Below are 17,152 nucleotides of genomic sequence, written 5' to 3' on the forward strand. Positions count from 1 at the left end.
CTCTGACACAAAAAAGGAAGAATTCTCATGGCTTGGATATAGTCAACTGGACAACAAGAGATTTAACCCAAGATACAGTAAGATGTTGTATCTCTTTACTGTCCGGTGTGCAGCATTTCATACCACAGTTCACAAGCACTTAACTGGCATGCAGAGAATGTATTTCCTTGCACCTGCCAACTCTAATGTACAGTTAGTAAATGCTGTCAGAAAAGATGGTCAGTCTTATTGGAGAAGAGCAGCCTCCCAGGTGCAGAACCATTGCACTACCTGAAAACTTCACTTATCCCATATATTTAAAGCATTTGGGAGAATTTTATGCCACTCATCTGGCATGTAAAGCCATGCCCTTCATGATTAATAGATAAAGGAAGACATAATAATTATTTATAACATTTTGTAAAAGAAAACATTCATTACAGGGCTTCTTTCAAAAAGCACATATACATACATCTAAGCCTTTTTTAAAATGATGTGGTTGTTATATAAGTGAAGTTGATATAAAGTTGAAATAGTGCAATTTTAAAACAAAAGTTAGTGCAGGAGTCAAACTACAACAATAACAAAACCCAAAATATAACTTTATTTTTTTTGTTGTTGTGGAAACACCTTACTGTCTGGGTTCAAAGAGAAGTATGCACTCTGTTTCCAAAAGCATGAAAGTGCACTCAAGTGCTTTTGAAAGGTATACAGCCACCTCTCAGTGAGATTAAGTGTTTCTTTTGGGATTGAAACTAGGATGGTTTTGAAAATAATCTTAGTGTGGGATTTGGTTTTGATGTAAGGTGACGATATCTAACAAGCTGCTATCAGTCAAAGAAATACTATCAAGTAAAAAAGTGCATTTCCTTTGCTGATGTTACAAGTAACAGCAAGGAAAATAATCAGAGAAATACTTTGTTCTCACATATACTTAACAGCATTATGTAACTCATTTACAGAAGTGGATTACATCCCATTGTTCAGTCTTTCAGCAGCAACATGAAAGGCTGATGGCAATGAAATGGAAAAATATGGATTCTAAAGTAATAATATTATCAAGAAAATTAGGAGTAACTTCAGTTTGAAGTGAAATAATTTCTAATGCATTTATGCAAGTCATTATTTTTACAAATGTGGTTCTTTTAAATTAAGAAGTTGTGTTGGGAAGCCCTTTCCTAATGCCATTAATTTAATGCTGGGATGAAGGAATACCTGATCCTTCTTATAAGAGTAGAAAAATAATTATAAAGCAAAAACTCCTATGGTAAAGTGGCCACAATAATAAAACCATAAACATTTTTGATTTGCACAGAGGCTTCACATCAGTTTGAGAAAAACAAACAGAACAAAGGAAACAGAAATTGCTAGACCTCGCAATTGCTAGAAACTGCTACAACTGTAGACAAGAGAGGAATGGTGATAAAAGAAAAATGATCAGGTATACCTGTGCAGCAAGTAATGATTATTTTTCTGTGCCTGAGGTTTTATCTTTCTTTCCTCTTTCCAAAGATTGCTAAGAGAAGAGCAGTAGCGGGGGGTAGGATGTGTGCACCTGTGTCAGGTTCTTTCCACACACAGTGCGCACACACACACACACACACACACACATACACACACACACTCAAAATCCTTCCACTGGCTTTTGATTTTAGTAAGTCATTTAACTCAACTGGAAGAGAATCTACAACTTCTTGCTTTTAACATTATAAATATTTCAAATGTTATAAAATCTATTGCAAAAATGTACATTCAGTGGTTTTATGAGGCACAGGACCTGCTAATGTATTTTCAGGGAAGCTCGCGTGTACTCTGTTCTGTCCACTGTTGGACAATGGTGGCGAATCCAGGGGCTCACGCTTGATTGCTTGAACCAAGCAGGGGTTTTTAAATTCACATGGCATTTTGAACACCTCATTAATCTGCTCCTTCTCCTCCCCTGGGCTGGGGCTGTAGAAGTGGCTGTAGCAAGCTGTGTGTGGCAGGTCAGGCATGCCTTCCAAACACACGGAGGAGTTCTGAGGGCAAAATGGGGCCACCTCCTTGTTCCGTGAACCCTTGCAAGCTCTGTTCAAGTTCAAGTTGTTGGGATGATTTGCTATGATGCATTGCCAATTATGGGATGTGTAAAGGCAGTGCCTTGGCTTCTGGCAAGGCAAGGCTGGCTCGCAGAGGTCCGGTTCAGTTTTGAGGTGCATTCTGTTGGGATAGCTGGACACCTGCCTTCTCACGGAGCCGCTCTCATCCAGCCAGGCTCGGCTCTGCGAAAGCAGGTGGTTGTCAGCAATGTTTTCAGAATCAGAGTCGTATTCTGTTTTGATAGGCATCTCCAAGGGAATGGCTGTGTCATAGAGAGTCTCTGAGGATATCAATGGTCTCTGCAGCTTCAGATGGTCTGTCGCGTAGTTCTCTGCACAGCGCTGTTGGAGCCCCGAGTAAGATTGGCCGTTTTCTGCACTCCCCCAGTGGGAAGGACAAGTCGATGCCAAATTTAAGAAATTTTGGTCTCTATTGTAGAATGATCCAGCTCTCCTGTTATGACACGTGTTCATTCTCTGGCTCATAGAACAAGAACTCGAGTTTCTTAAAGTCCAGCTACTGTTTGTGGTGCAGTTGTTTTGAATGCCTAAAACTGATGTGTTAGAACTGAGAGGTTCCTCTTGCATAAAACACTCACCATTAGTATGAGGCTCAAACTTCACTTTTACATTATCTTGTTCATTCTTCACTGCTGCCCAGTTGAGATGCTTCCACTGGCCCAGAGTTTCAATGGCACTGTTATAGGAAAGCCCCTCCAGGTTTCCTTTCAAGCTGGCAAAACCACTAAGTATCTTCAGTTGTTCATCTTCTTCCCTTTCAATAACAATAGAAAAAAGAAGTCAGTCAATCAGAGGTTTCTAAATTATTGTTTTCTGGCATACAGTGTGGCTCAACATGCATTACAAGCCATATATTGTCCTCAATACGGGACTCTCACACTCCTGTGCAGATAATCTTTGCATTTTCTTGAGAGAACAAAAGAATGTCCCTGCATCTGGGTGTCAATGTTTGTGCACAGCTAACTTTCTGAGGCATTGCTTCACTTGAATTCATGCATTGCTTTTCCATTTCAGGCACACAGTTCAATAAAGACCTAAATATTGTAGTACAATACAGTAATCCTCTTACACTTTTTTCCTTCCCTTAAAATATATCTAAATAATATCTGTGTGTAGAAAATTCCAGAGATAAAATACAAGTAGTATCTTAAATGAGATCTATTTCATTTAAAATGAGTTATTTGGACACATAAGAACTTTCTGGTCAGAGTGATTTAAGGGAGAACCGTGGGGGACTTACATTTCAAGAACCCAGCTGAGAGGAAATAAAATGCCCAAATTAAATAACCAAATAGTCACAGATGTTCATATTGGGTGTAGGTTTGTTTTATATGTCTAACTTAATTTATGTTGCCTTTTGTTTTCTAAGATGGGCAGTGAATTAATTTTCCATGACCTCCAGCTGAAGTACTCAACATTAAAGCAGAACACTGGCAGAGAGTGTTGCATGAGCGCTTCCATGCCCAAAGCAGCTGTTTTCAGAACTGGAGTCCAAATCCTGAGATTTAGTTCTTGAATGTGCTGATTCCCAACTCTGTGCGGTCAAGTGCTATGAAATCACCTCATCCCTCTCCAAACAAGAAGCAGACATTTCAATAGGAAACTGTGTATGAAAACCTGAAGAGCTACTAAGGGGTTTAGAAAGCTTTTTCTTCGTTCACAATAGAACTTTTTCCTTGGGTATCGAATCAACGTGCAAGAAAAGGGTTTTCCAGTAGAGGGAGTCCACGTTGTTACAAAGACAGAACCTCCCGCTGAAATAATGTACACCACGAAAGAAGAATATTTTCTCTCTCTCTCTCTCTCCTTTTTATTTTTATGAGGCATCAAATATTTTCAGTCCTCTGCTAAATATTATTTTTATTATTGACGGTATTGAGGTGAAAATAGTTTGCTGCAGAACATGCTTCTCTGAAAATGGTGAAATTGGGAAGCACAGGACTGAACAAAATGCAATAGTCAAAAAAAGTTAAACCCCCAAAAGAAGAATTTTACAGTGAAATAGTATCCAGTGAAAATTCTCCAAAAGAATCTATGTTTCCTGGAAGATAGCATGGATTTTAATGACAGCAACAAAAAAAAGTAACAAATACAGAGTCTATTGCAAACTAAGACAGAACTGAATATAATCACCAAGGCCAACTCTTGTAGTACTTCAGTCCGTGGGAACTATCAAGCACAAAGGAAGGATTTTAATCACTCAGAAAGCAAAAATGTAACTAAATAAACATGCTTAATTACACAAAAACAATTTGGAAGTAGAGAAACTAATAAAAGAAACAGCCCCTTTTAATCTGCTTCTTCATAGAAATTTGTTCAATGACACAGCAAGATGATGTTTGTGTCATCCCAGTAAATGTAAAATGTTCCAGTATCCTCAGGTGGGACCTTTCCTGCTATTCATGTGGATTTTGGGAGATAAGCTGCCTGCAAGGAATATCTACTCTAGAAGCGCAAAAACTTTTTTCATTTACATCTTCCACCCGCAAGGCATTCTAAAGGAAAAAATCTGGGATAACAGCCACATTTTTAACACTGGGCCAGATGGTGGCTATGTAAAACTCCTGGCCCCTGCTCACTGAATCCACTCTCTTATTTATTCCCTCAGACCAGCTTGAAGAGATACTTCAACAATGCCCGCAGGAACTGGAACTGTCCCGTGGGGGAAGGATGAAAAGCCCATTTGGAAGGAAAAGGTAAAACTTATCCAAGAACTCCTCTCTGAATGCAAATCTATGAGATTAGTTTACACTCCCTGACTGAGACTACAGGCAACTTGATGTATCTATCTACAAGCATACAATTTATATGGGTACCCTTCTTTAGATCATGTTTCACATACATAACAAAAAACATGAGCTCAACTGTCTTACATGAAAGAAAAGAAAAGCTTAACATAGTCAAATGCTGATACGCAGAAAAATAGGACAAGAAAATAGGTGCAGGAAAGTCAAATATTAATAATAAAGTATTTTCTTTCTGTGTTAGTGTATATGTATACTCAACTTCACAAGAAGAAAAGGCTGAAGACAGAAAATAAATATTGTTTAGAATTGTAACAGCCATTTCCTATGTTCCAAGACAGAAATAGATTTCCATATCATAAGTAAACTATATTTTTCTCATTCAGCTCTTCTCTTAGGTCACTACAGCCCTTTGAAAAATTTCATAAAAAAGAATACATTCATTTACCTTTTTTTCCTTTTGGTACTGGAAAATATACTTACTTTAACATTTGCTGTTGGGCAAGGACATATTCTGAACAACCACTTCGATACAGAAGTTGAGTGTTAGCTTGAACCCAGACCCAGTGATCTTCATTTGCTTGTACTTTGACTAGAGAAATGCCATTTTCTCCATTATTCTTTGCTATATAATTTAAAAGAAAATAGATTTAAATACAAGCAGTATTTTTTGTTATCTAAACTGAATGTTCAAGGATTTCTTTGTTGCCCTAGAAGCATCAACATAGGAAAGTACAACCCAAAATATGTCACAAAATGAAGCAAATTACATCTTAAACCCAAAATTTGATAAGTGTAGTAAGGTACTTAAACTGTAACCAAGGATTTTTAGTATTGTTCATTCCTTCTAATATTTTTCTCTCAGCAGTAGTAGAACTATACCCACAAAAAAATGTTCATGAAAAATGAAGCTATAAGAAAGGAATGGTTTTGAAGACATTAAAGATTTTCAGCAGATATGACAGAAGGATGAGTGCAACTCCACTCAAGAAGAAGCTGCCCAGTGGAGTAGGCTTACCATCAAAATTTTATCCATTGTAAAATCTGAAATAGAGCCTAGGCTCCAATAATTTTTCCACAGCCAAACACTGGGAAAGCATGAGTCAAAGCTGTGGGCACATCATGAGTTTTAAAGACAATGCATTCTAATTTTCCTCTGTTTTTTAATCTTTGGGGATCACTAACATTTGTAATGTGTCATCCAGTTTTCCTCAAATAGGGATAGATATTGTTATTAATCATTAGGGTTTTCCAATAAACTTACTAAATTTAGTACTGCCACTTTTAGGCAAGCATACATTGTGTGGTTTTTACTACCATTTATTTACTATTTACTATTTACCATCATAGTTTATTTCTCTGTAAATTTTCTACCCACTCTGAAATTACAGACTGACTCAGTATTATCTCTTGAGGTGGACCATTTTTTTGTATTTTTTAAAAGAAGAAGTGTTACAGAGAAGAAGAAGAAAGAGAGCATTGGGACCAAAACCTGAAAAACTTCTCAGGAGAAAATAAAAGACAAGGTTCTTTTTCCATAAACTGTATATAATCTAGAAGTACTTAGCAGTACCTTTGATTTGGTTTTCAGCAATCTGTAATGCATTAGTGAAGGCGGCACCTTCATGGTGATTGTTTCTTCCATATAATTCTGTTGCTTCACAAAGCCCTGAACTGCCTTTTGAACTGGAACTGTAGAGGGCAGAAAATGTGGAAAATTCCTTGTGAGTGAATGACAACACAGTAGAATCACAGGCTCTAAGATATATGATCTTCAAGCTGATGACCCTTAGCAAAGGCGTTAGGTTTAAGTATGTAGTAACTTGCACTAAATAATTATCTTTTTCCTGCATCATTTAGTTGCTCCAACTAGTGTGTGACTGGGGTTCTGTATTCAATTAAGAATAGTTATGTTTAGGGATATTCTGCTCATGACTTACTGTATCTGGAAAAATAAATTTCATCTGGAATTGAGACAAATGCTGTGTATATTCTGCTCTTCCTACTCTTCCTATTCAAACTTCCTAGTTACATTTGAGGTGTGTACATCACAGTGACCAGCAATGCATGACTTCCATTTGCAATAAGCACCATATAATTTGAATGTATTTCTTCCAGTCTTTAGTTGAAAGCACTTGAATCAGGGCTTTAACAGGGTGCAATTTCTGTAACACTGAATCACTGAATTACAAATACTTCTCTGCATTAAGACCATAAAAAAAAAAAAAAAAAAAAAAAAAAAAAAAAAAAAAAAAAGCCCTGTAAATCTGCCCACCATCCTTGGCTACCATGCTTCAGGCCAGAACCAAAGAAAACACTGAAAAACACTGAAGATAAATGTTTGCTTCATTCTTGTCAAATCCTTGGCCACTGTCCAGTCAGGTAGTAAAGCATCTCTATTATGAGCTAAATACTGATCATCAGTTAATTTCACCTGGGCCACTGGAAAAACTGGCAAGTAGAAATGACTTTCCAACTCTATTCCAAAAGCCTGCATAGCCCATTATACCAAACTTCCAGCAATTTAGTTCTTCTCAAAAGGATGTATGTGCTAGAACCACACTATACCTCTCGATAGTGAATCCAAAAGTACACAAGAATAATCTAATTAAAAGCCAAATTATGATACTGTCAATCATCCTTACAAGCATTTTGCTTCACAGCAATAGAAATCATTACTGTAAGGTTATATTTAAGCAAATAAGGGCAAATACAATCCTAGCCCCAAACATCAACAAATTCTGCCACAGAGGAGTAAAAGAATAAGTGTTAGAAATCTGTCCTGATCTTTTGTGATTGCTACCAAATGATCAGCCCCAAGCGATTTAGTGCAATTGCAAACTTACATGTTCATAAAACTTCTGTTGAAAGATAAATGCATACACCAAGTACAACTCATTAGATTCTTTGTGAACACCATTTCCCCCACACACACATTCAGCTTTCTGAAGTTTTCCTTTTCCTTTGTTTGTTTTACCAAAATGCCCCAGTCGAAATAATTGTGTTAGCAGAAGATACTGAAATTGGAAAATCACAGTAAAAACACTTTTTCTTTTCCACTTTTACAGCTAGTAGACTGGCTTACTGCCTTGGTAACTTGTGGAGGTTAGAAAGATATACCAATGTTCCATTTCTAATGTAATTTTTTTTTATATTGAAATATAGTACTTAACATGTATTATAAATAAATTCAATAGATTGCATAATTTTGCATTCTATTATGTTATATTATAGTAATTGTATTATATTTATTGTGTATTCAATATTTAAATCCAGATAAATTATTCTCTTTTCTGACAAAAAGTTTGAAAACTGAGAGATATTTAGCATAATTTGTGTTTTTTACATGCTTAATAGCCCATAATCTTCACTAAATGCCAAAAGATTAATTTGTAAATACTTTGTGTTTGCTGCTGCTGCATCATCAGCTTTGTGTTTTGCTCTCACAAGCAGGCTTTTCATCTTCATGTCTGTCACAGAAGGGAGCAGAAGTGGTACCACTATGCAGAATAAGGACAGCTGAGGTGGCAGTACTGTTCCTGATGAGGACTTCTTCCTTTGTCCAAAGAGGAACTTTAGCTTGCCTTGGAATTGCATTGTCTGGTATAAAAAAAACAAACAGAAAACCCTTAAGCATTTAGTGTATAAACATTTAGAATACTCATACGACCTATAGACTCTGTTATTTAACACCAAACCCGATTCTGAATCAGGGAGTAAAACTAGGAATTTCATTTTCTTCATATAATTTAAACCATGCCATTTCAGAGACAGAATGGGTGGAGGTACTATCAACAGTAAGATGAGACTTTTGATGCTGGTTGAGTTTTTTCCCTCTCTTGTGTACTCAGAAGTTCTGAATTATGTTCTGTTTGCCAAAATGGGCCATGTTCAGTGGCACAAACAGTTGTTTCCTCTGCACCCCACTGAAGCTGGAACCATTATTTTTCCATGTTCTGTTCTTTCTAGCAAGATGGTTTCTTAGTTTCTTTCCTCTAACTCTGCACTTTCTCTGGGAAGTATATGGACTGGCACAGCCCAAGGACTGTGCAGGCAGATGCCAAGGGAAAAGATAGGCCCAAGACAGCTGGATACAGAGGGCATAGCTTGGAAGGAACTGTCCATCCCTGCCTCAAATGTCTGTGTAGTCAGAAGGCAGGGATCAAGTTAACAGCAACCTGCTGTCTGTCAGTGAAAAAGTTAACGACCAGAAAATGCCCAGTGAAAAATCAGCCCGTTTGAGTTAGGCATTTTCCAGAGCTACAAGATTAAAGCAGGGATGCAGAAATGGTGGCTGAAAGGACCCATAGCCTTCCAGCAAATGAGCATCTGAGACAGAACTTGCATTTCCCAGTCTCATGCTGATCATTTTGTTTTCTTTGCATGTGCTGGAGTTCCCCCTAAGTAGAAACAGCATTGCTCTTTACTAAGGAAATGGAGAAATGATTTCTAGAAATGAACTGCTCTTAGTATGGAGCATGCAAGAAACTTTCTATTTCTGGGTTTTATTAAAGGACTCTTTACAAAAGGGCAAAAACAGATCCTTATTTTTCCTTCTCCTTAAAGCAAATACTTTGGGCTTAAGTGTTAATTGTTGAAATTCAGACTTGCCACCCTTGTGCTACACCCAGTACAAATTGAGGACAGATATTGTCGAAAAAAGCTTAAAACATAAACATTTTAAAAGTCTTTCAGTTTCAAATATTACAACCTTATTTTCTCCCATCACTCTTTACACATATTAATAATTATCTTTCGGTGTTTCTTGTTAGCACACAGCAAAATAAAAGTGTATCTTGTCCACAGATTTCCACAATATTAATGTTGAAGAATTTTTCGTATGAAGTAATTAAAATCTATTATGTCCTGCCTACAATCATCTAAGTGAAGTTGTACTTACAAGGAATCCAGAAGTACTGTCCAACAAGCAGCGAACTCGACAGATGAAACAGCGAGTTAAAAAGGAAGAATAATCTGTTGTCATGCTGTCATTCTCTTGTGCTTTGAACAATTTACTGAGAATATATTCTTCTCCTAGGAACAACAGTGGAGGCAACATATATCAGATCACACTAAGAAATAATGAAAATGTTCTGTAGCCAATTGAGGAAGCTGTTACGGAAATTGCTAAAAATTGCTTTATGGATGGGCGAATATTCAATGGTGTCATGTATGGATACATCTGCATATGCTCTACCAAAAGAGAAATAAAAGCTCTGCAATGGGATTCGGGTGAGTTTCTTCAGAAATTTGGACTTTATTTCCTGAGTTTTTGTGATTTTTAATGACGCAAAACAGGGTAACAGATGTTGCTGGTTTTGAGATCAGAGATCACAGAAAATGCATTAGACAGGAGAATAAAATAAGGAAAAATGCTAATCCTAGGAAAAAAAAAAAAAAAACAGAACAAAAAATGGACAGTAGATGATTAGCTTATGTTCTGCTGTTGTGCCTCCTTGATTTTTTTGTACAAGAGTACAGTTTTTGAAATATTTCCCAAAAGACACAAATATTCATACAAAACGATGAACTCGAGACCTGAAATTCTCCACAATATACATTAGGACAAAAATTCCAGATATTTGTAAATTTTATAGTTTGCAATATCAGTGCATGTTGTTTTGCTTGTTTCCTGCGTACTTCCTACAAAATCTTGCAAATCTCCTCAGATATTTATAAGACTTGTAAAACACAGAAACCGTTTTACAGGAAATGCAAGAAATTCCACCAAAGTTTCATGACTGTGTTCCTGAGCACTTTGTAGAGGTTACTGAAGGATTTCTTGCAAGTTTCTCCCCACTCATCTGGTGACTATACCTCCCAATTTATTTACTCAATTACTACCTCACCTTCTGGTAAAATATGTACATTTTGCTGGGATCAAGAGTTTTTTATAAGGTTAACAATCTCAACCCAATTAAAAGTTCTGTAGTTGTGATTTCAGCTTAATACCTCACATAGGAGAAACCTTGAGCGCAGGCATCCAATTCCCATCCTAGTGAAGTGTTGTCTCAGAGGAAAATGTGCATTGCTAAACCTACTTGTTCTTCAGGAGGCTCCTGTCTACATCATTTTGCATGGGAAAACAAAAGGCAGGAAGTGATGCTGCCACGGTGGTTCTGAACTGAAACCTTTTGCATCAATGAGAGGACTATTGAAGTCCTGATCTGCTGCCAACAGAAGTTTGGCAGAATGAATTGATGCTGCTCATTCTGAGTGTGTAAGAATATGTGTAGGCACATTAGAGAAAAGTAAAGGAAACAACTTTGTAGCACCAGTGGCACACTCTACCCTATAAATGCCCAGGATCAGGAAGAAATGTCATCTCTGAGACAATAACGTAAATAAATGGCCACTGTGCATCTTTCCAGTGAAGAATCTGACCTGACACGGTACAGACACGGGTGTAGGTGGAGTGCAGTTCTACCTCTGTACAGTGGTGCCTATGTTTCCAATCAACATACACAATCCCACCTGTTTCTGACTGCAGTTGCTGTCCAGATAACATCTGGGGAGGATTCATGGCCCAGTGCAGTTGTCTACAAAAATCTTGGCGGTCATCCACGTGAATGTAATCATATATGTTTTGGTGCATTACATCAGTCTGAAACAATTACAACAAGGAATGGTTAATTAGTAACTGTAGGGGGGCAGCCACTTATCTTTAGATTGATACTTTACTTAAAATAATGGCAGGTGTAGGACACCTTCAGAGCAGCTTTAATGAGGAAGTTGTTTCAAAGGCCCCTACTTCTCAACATCTGCTTTTTCCCTTCACATCCTAAGATGACTCTTCCTATTCTTAACTCTTTTGTACATATGCAAATGTGAGTAATAAACATCCAACTTGCAAGTGATGACTAGTGGAATCCCCCAGGGATTCATGCTGGGACAAACCCTCTTTAATTTCTTGACTAAGAAATCAAGGGATGGAGTGCACATTCAGCAGGTTTGCAGAGGGTACCAACTGGGGAGGGCAGGGCAGCTCTTTGGTGGGCTGTAAAAATGGGCCAACAAGAACCTCAGGAAGTTCAGGAAAGGCACATTTCTCTCCTAATTTTGGCACCCCATGAAAAGAAAATGAGCTCAGGATAGGGCTACCAAGACATTTAAGAGAGCTGGAGCACATCCAGGAGGGAAAAACAGGATTTGTCTAACCTTCAGAAGGGAAAACCATAGAAAGAACATACTGCTGTCTACATCAACCAAACGAGCAGGGGAAGAGAAGACAAAGCCTGACTCTTCTCAGAAGAGCAAAGTGAGAAGACAAAAAGCAACAGACCCAAGTGGCAATGTGGGAAACTTCGACTTAGTAATAAGTGAAAAAAGGTATAGTTGTGGTGGCTAAACACTGGAACACATCTTCCTCAGGGGTCATAGAAACTCAAAGCTTGATCAGTCTTGCATCAATCTGTTCTAGCTCAATGTGCTTTGAGCAGGAGATTGGACTAGGTGCCCTCCAGAGGTCCTTTCCAATGGTATTGTTCTGTTATTCTGTGACTTTAGAGTATATTTATTACACACAGACAATCAGCCTAGAAAAGCAGTATCTTACACTGAAATTTAAAAGAAACGTCTGGCTAAATCTTAGTTTTATAATGGATCATGTTTCTGCTAATGAGAGCTTTATAAAAGGAAATTACAAGAAATAAATCTTCACCTGTCAGATTTACCAAAAAAATTAATCTGAGATGGCATAGTAAAATAATGTAAGTGTATGTCTAATCAGCAGCGGAAGGATAAGGTGGATAAGGTAGCAACATACAGTGCAGCATTTAAAAATAATAATAGAAGTTATAATATTGACAATTTATATATTGACAAGAAAGTCAATACAATGTCAGTGACTGGATATTCTAAGTATTTCTCAATATATTTACCTGGTGAAACCCTAGATAGTCCACAATTGTCGATGACGCATAGAATATCATTCCATCCGCACTCACAACCAAGGCAAAACCATTCAGTGACTGAAAAAGGAAAATAAAATACTTTAAAAGACAATCAGAAGATAAAGAATAAAATGAGTATGAATGCAATAATTTCAAGAATAACCTAAGAATGAAAAAACTCACTCTGCAAAAAGTTGGACACTAAATTCTTTCCTACCATGAAAAATGAGTAACAACCTGGAACATGCTTTCTTTCTTTTCTAAAAAAGTTAAAATAGTTAATTACAGTATAATGACCATATTAAATTACTAGTTTACTGTCTGCTTAATTGTCTGCATAATTATATTTGCTCATTAATTCATAGAATTAAAAGTTTAATAGCAAGTGTCAACTACTTTGCTTTTTCTTTTCATTTAAAACTGCACATTCCATAATAATTGCTTTGAATATACATGCATTAATACATATAATATAGTGATATCCAAAGGGAAAATGAAATACATGTGCTGTTGTAACTATAACTTTAAAACTGGATCTGTATTATTTTTCTATGGCTTTTTTCTTAAGCTGCAATAATAATACATACATAGCATAATTGCATAAATGCAATGAATATAAAAAGTAGGCAATAAATACCTCACTGGGATAAAACAATGTTTAATCTAGAAAAGAGCTAAATTAATTCTTACACACTTGGTGATGCAAGGAAAGCAACCAGAGAAATCCAAAAATAAAAGTGAGGATTAAATTAAATACATAATGCAAATGTTAAGATCATGCTGCATGAGAACTGACTAATTTTGCCTCTCCTCCCTTGATAAAGGTTTGGTAACGTATTTTATTCCAGCAGGATTGCACTCCAAGGCAGTCTAGATCCTTTCATAAGGTGGTTTTGAGGTCTTTGAGATTACAGTTCAAATAGGTGTTGGTGAAATACTGCTACATTATTATTATCCTTGCTTCACCTTACTCTCAATTTACTGATGTGCCTATTAATCCTGAGTTAATCCTGAAACATAGGGAGCACAGATTTTCAATTGCTCAGTAACCAGATACACTGACATATTTTTGTGAGCTTGGTTCTCTTTTTGGTTCCTAAATAAGGGCCAGATTTCCAAGACTGCTTGAAAGCTGTTCCCACTGTGACAATGGTGGGCAGAATTTCAAGAGTTCAGTGCACAATAGACTGACCTCCTCAGGAGGTTTGGCTCCCATCATAAATGTGGAGCACCTTTGGAAACGTGGCCCCACGGGACTGCACTTGGCCAGAGGCTCTGTGCCTTGAAGAACCTTTGAAACAATGACTTGGGAAAAGTAGTGGAGAGTCTTCAATGGCTGTAGCAGCAAGTGATTCAATCAGGTCAGCAAAAACCATAAGTCAATGCTAAGAACAGTCAATGGGAAATCTTGTTTTGCTCCGGGTCAGCTCCATAGGTACAGACCCTTTGCAGAATAAGACTGATCTCTGTGTAGTTGTGCTTATGTTGAATACTAGTTATCCTTGTCTTGAAGCAGAAGGACTTGCTCAACTGGTGCAATTTCCTGCTCTAAATAATGCCCAAATTTGTCCCAGCACCTCACTAACCAGAAGACAGCATGTCAAGATTTCTGCATCTTCACATCTGTGCCTCTCACTGCACAGAGGGGAAACTCCGTGGATGGCATCTGTCATGTACATTCCCAACATCAAATGGAGACAAGAAAGCATTTTTGGCATCTTGTCTTTTTGGACTTGTCTTCACAATAATGAAACCATCAGTGATGTGATGTTAGGAATTTTATTACATTTTGAGCATCTGGCAGGCCTTTTAATTTGGATAGACTAAAATTTTCCATAAAGATAACTGTAGGACACTTAAAGGAGCAACTTTTTGTCTGTGGCTCTTACCATACATATTCTGAAAGACCTCGAGTCCTGCCTGTGAAACTGGACCACGTAGAAGTTAAGAACATTTTAAAAATGAAAGAAATGTGCTTAATTAAAAAAACTTCTTAAGCCATGCAAACTAATACACCAAGCCCTACCTGGAAAAAATTAAACAATGATCACAAGATCTGAATATTATCAAAGAATCCTACACATTATCAGGCTGAAAATCCTTAAAATATATCCTTGATTGTCTTGCAGGCAAGCTGGAGTTTTTCAGCTTCTGTAGGGATATCTGCCTTTGTCAAGGATTGCTTGTATGAATCAAGAGATAAATTCATCTATTCAAAAAATTAGTCTTCTTGAACATATTGGTACATACTCTTTAGGCCTAGACACATACATAAGAGATCAGTCTCTACCCTTAAAATGTAAGACTTGATCCCCCACAGTGGAAAGCAGGAAGGTTTTTCTTTTTTTCTTTACACTTTTTTCTTCTTCTTCTTTTTTTTTTTTTTTTTTTTTTTTTTTTTCTTTTCACAGAGCTAGAGTCAGGCTGGACTAGGTGTAACAGTTTTTGAAATTGGAAAGAGAAATGGGACCATGTGTATTTCCAAGGGTTCAGATCAGTGTACTGGCAAGTACATCTGTGAGGCTGGAGGAGGTATTAAGAAAGAGGTGGGAGGGAGGAAGAGAGAAGAAGAAATGGAGGAAAAGTTCACGGAGACACGTTTAGGTTAGGCCAGAGACAATTGTGGATTTGAAGCAAGTATGTAAATGAAGAGATTTTCAAACTTTCCCTGCTTTGTTTTCAGTTTGTTCTCAAAATGCTGGTGTCCTCTCCTGAGGTTATATCTCTTAAATGTGGGTTTTCACCACCTCAACTGCAGACATCAGAAGCTTTGCCCTGCAAGCAGGGAAAGCAAAATCCACTTTTGTGCAAAAACAACTTTTATGGAGCCACATGACTCCATTGAGGATTAACACAAATTCCATTACTCTAAATTCATTTTAGTTGGGAAACCTGCTGCTTCAGACACATTAAAAAAAGACAAGCTGGATATCAAGTAAAACTTTATACCAGTGAGTTTCATCCATGCCTGCAAATTCTTCTGTTTCCTCAATATTACCCTAAACTGTAGTTCAGTGGGAAAACAGACACCTGTAACACAGAAGACTCTCAATAGAGTCAGAGATGGGCTGGGATTTATACTTTTCTTATCTACTTACCACGGGTGGGGATAAGAAGGAGGGTGTTTGCTAGCACATTGATCACCCCTAGTGGTAATGGTGATTGCAAATCAGTAGGGAAATACCTTTTCGAATCTCTCAGATAAACCTCTGAGGTACCAAAAACAACTCCATACTAAAATCCTTTACAGTAACACTGCAGAGAGATTTTTCTGGCCAGAAGCCTAGTGACTTTTTAGACTGAGTAGGAGAGACAGCTTCAGTCCATGAGAATGAGTGAAAACTATTCCCAGCTTTTTTGTTCTAAGTTACCATGCCTCATATTAAACAGCACAACAAAGTGTATGGCTCCACTTATGATTTTTAAACATCCTCAGTTATTGAAATAAAATTCTCAGCAATAGCTTTCTCTCATTCCCAGTGAACAGGGGGCTGCACAGGTGTGCTGTGTCAAAACCACAGCAGCCATGTGCCTGGGTAATGGATAACCTGGCAAGATGAAACAGGAAAAAGGACATGGACCAGCCTCATACCTGTGCAGTTTGCAGTCCCTAATGAAAGCACATGTTTGCTCTGAACACTGAGGGAACAGCACAGAGAAGTAAAGGCAGCTCTCCTCATTTTGCTTTAATCCTCTTAGCAGAAGTAATGGAAATCCTAAATGGGGCTCTAGTATTTAGAGGGGAAAATAACCAAACTTCACAACTCAATGCTGGTGGTATTTGTTTTGTGTACAACAAGTGTGTTTCAATCAGTAAAGTCCTAAAATTTTTTTGCAATATTGCATATTCTTACACATGCACAGAGGGTCACATGCACACGTAGAAACAAGTATTAGTATGGACCTTAAAACTTTTATAACAAAAAACAACTAACTTCAAATCTGCAAAAAATACATGGTTTTAAACTGCCATTTGGCAAACCATATGGATTCAATGACAGATGGAATTTCTAATCCAGGATAATAGCTGAAACATGTGAGACAGACTTAAGTATGTATTGTGAACATTTGTTTGTTTGTATTTGGCTTTTTAAAAACACTTACATGAGTTTTCTACATTGTACTTAAAAAATGAAATCATGTGGGACCTTTTTCCCAAATGAAAAAAACCCAGAGAGCTTGGCACCAGATAGGGGCCTGTGTTCTTTTGAAAAAACATGTACATCCAATTATGTCCTCACGAAAAGCTGCACCTGCTACTGAAACAAGAAAACAATTAATCTGTCAGTTCAAAGAAAGTATGATATTATTCTGGTGCCTGCAGTAGCTGTGAGATGAAAGTTATCAGTTCCTTCCATTAAGAAGTTTTTGAAACTTTATTAGTCAAGAGATTCTCTTTGGAAAAGAAGGCAAATATTTTGAGGAAGATAGGACTTCC

At 37.3% G+C, this 17,152-nt stretch overlaps 1 protein-coding gene across 1 annotated transcript in view; it reads right to left on the reverse strand.

The window, feature by feature from the left end:
- Positions 1-1,712: 1,712 nt before the first annotated feature.
- The window catches only part of AHRR (aryl hydrocarbon receptor repressor), a gene marked incomplete at its 3' end in the record, with an annotated part of 81,712 nt that continues 66,272 nt past the window's right edge, over positions 1,713-17,152 (reverse strand). The window contains exons 5-11 of the mRNA XM_083870424.1: positions 12,703-12,792; positions 11,297-11,426; positions 9,723-9,856; positions 8,223-8,422; positions 6,396-6,514; positions 5,306-5,447; positions 1,713-2,832 (exon numbers count right to left, since the gene is read on the reverse strand). Coding sequence (XP_083726550.1) covers positions 1,713-2,832; positions 5,306-5,447; positions 6,396-6,514; positions 8,223-8,422; positions 9,723-9,856; positions 11,297-11,426; positions 12,703-12,792 — 1,935 coding nt within the window. The remainder of the gene's footprint in view (positions 2,833-5,305; positions 5,448-6,395; positions 6,515-8,222; positions 8,423-9,722; positions 9,857-11,296; positions 11,427-12,702; positions 12,793-17,152) is intronic.

Source organism: Zosterops lateralis (genome assembly GCF_965231275.1).
Source record: "Zosterops lateralis genome assembly, chromosome: 1".
Classification (NCBI taxonomy): domain Eukaryota; kingdom Metazoa; phylum Chordata; class Aves; order Passeriformes; family Zosteropidae; genus Zosterops; species Zosterops lateralis.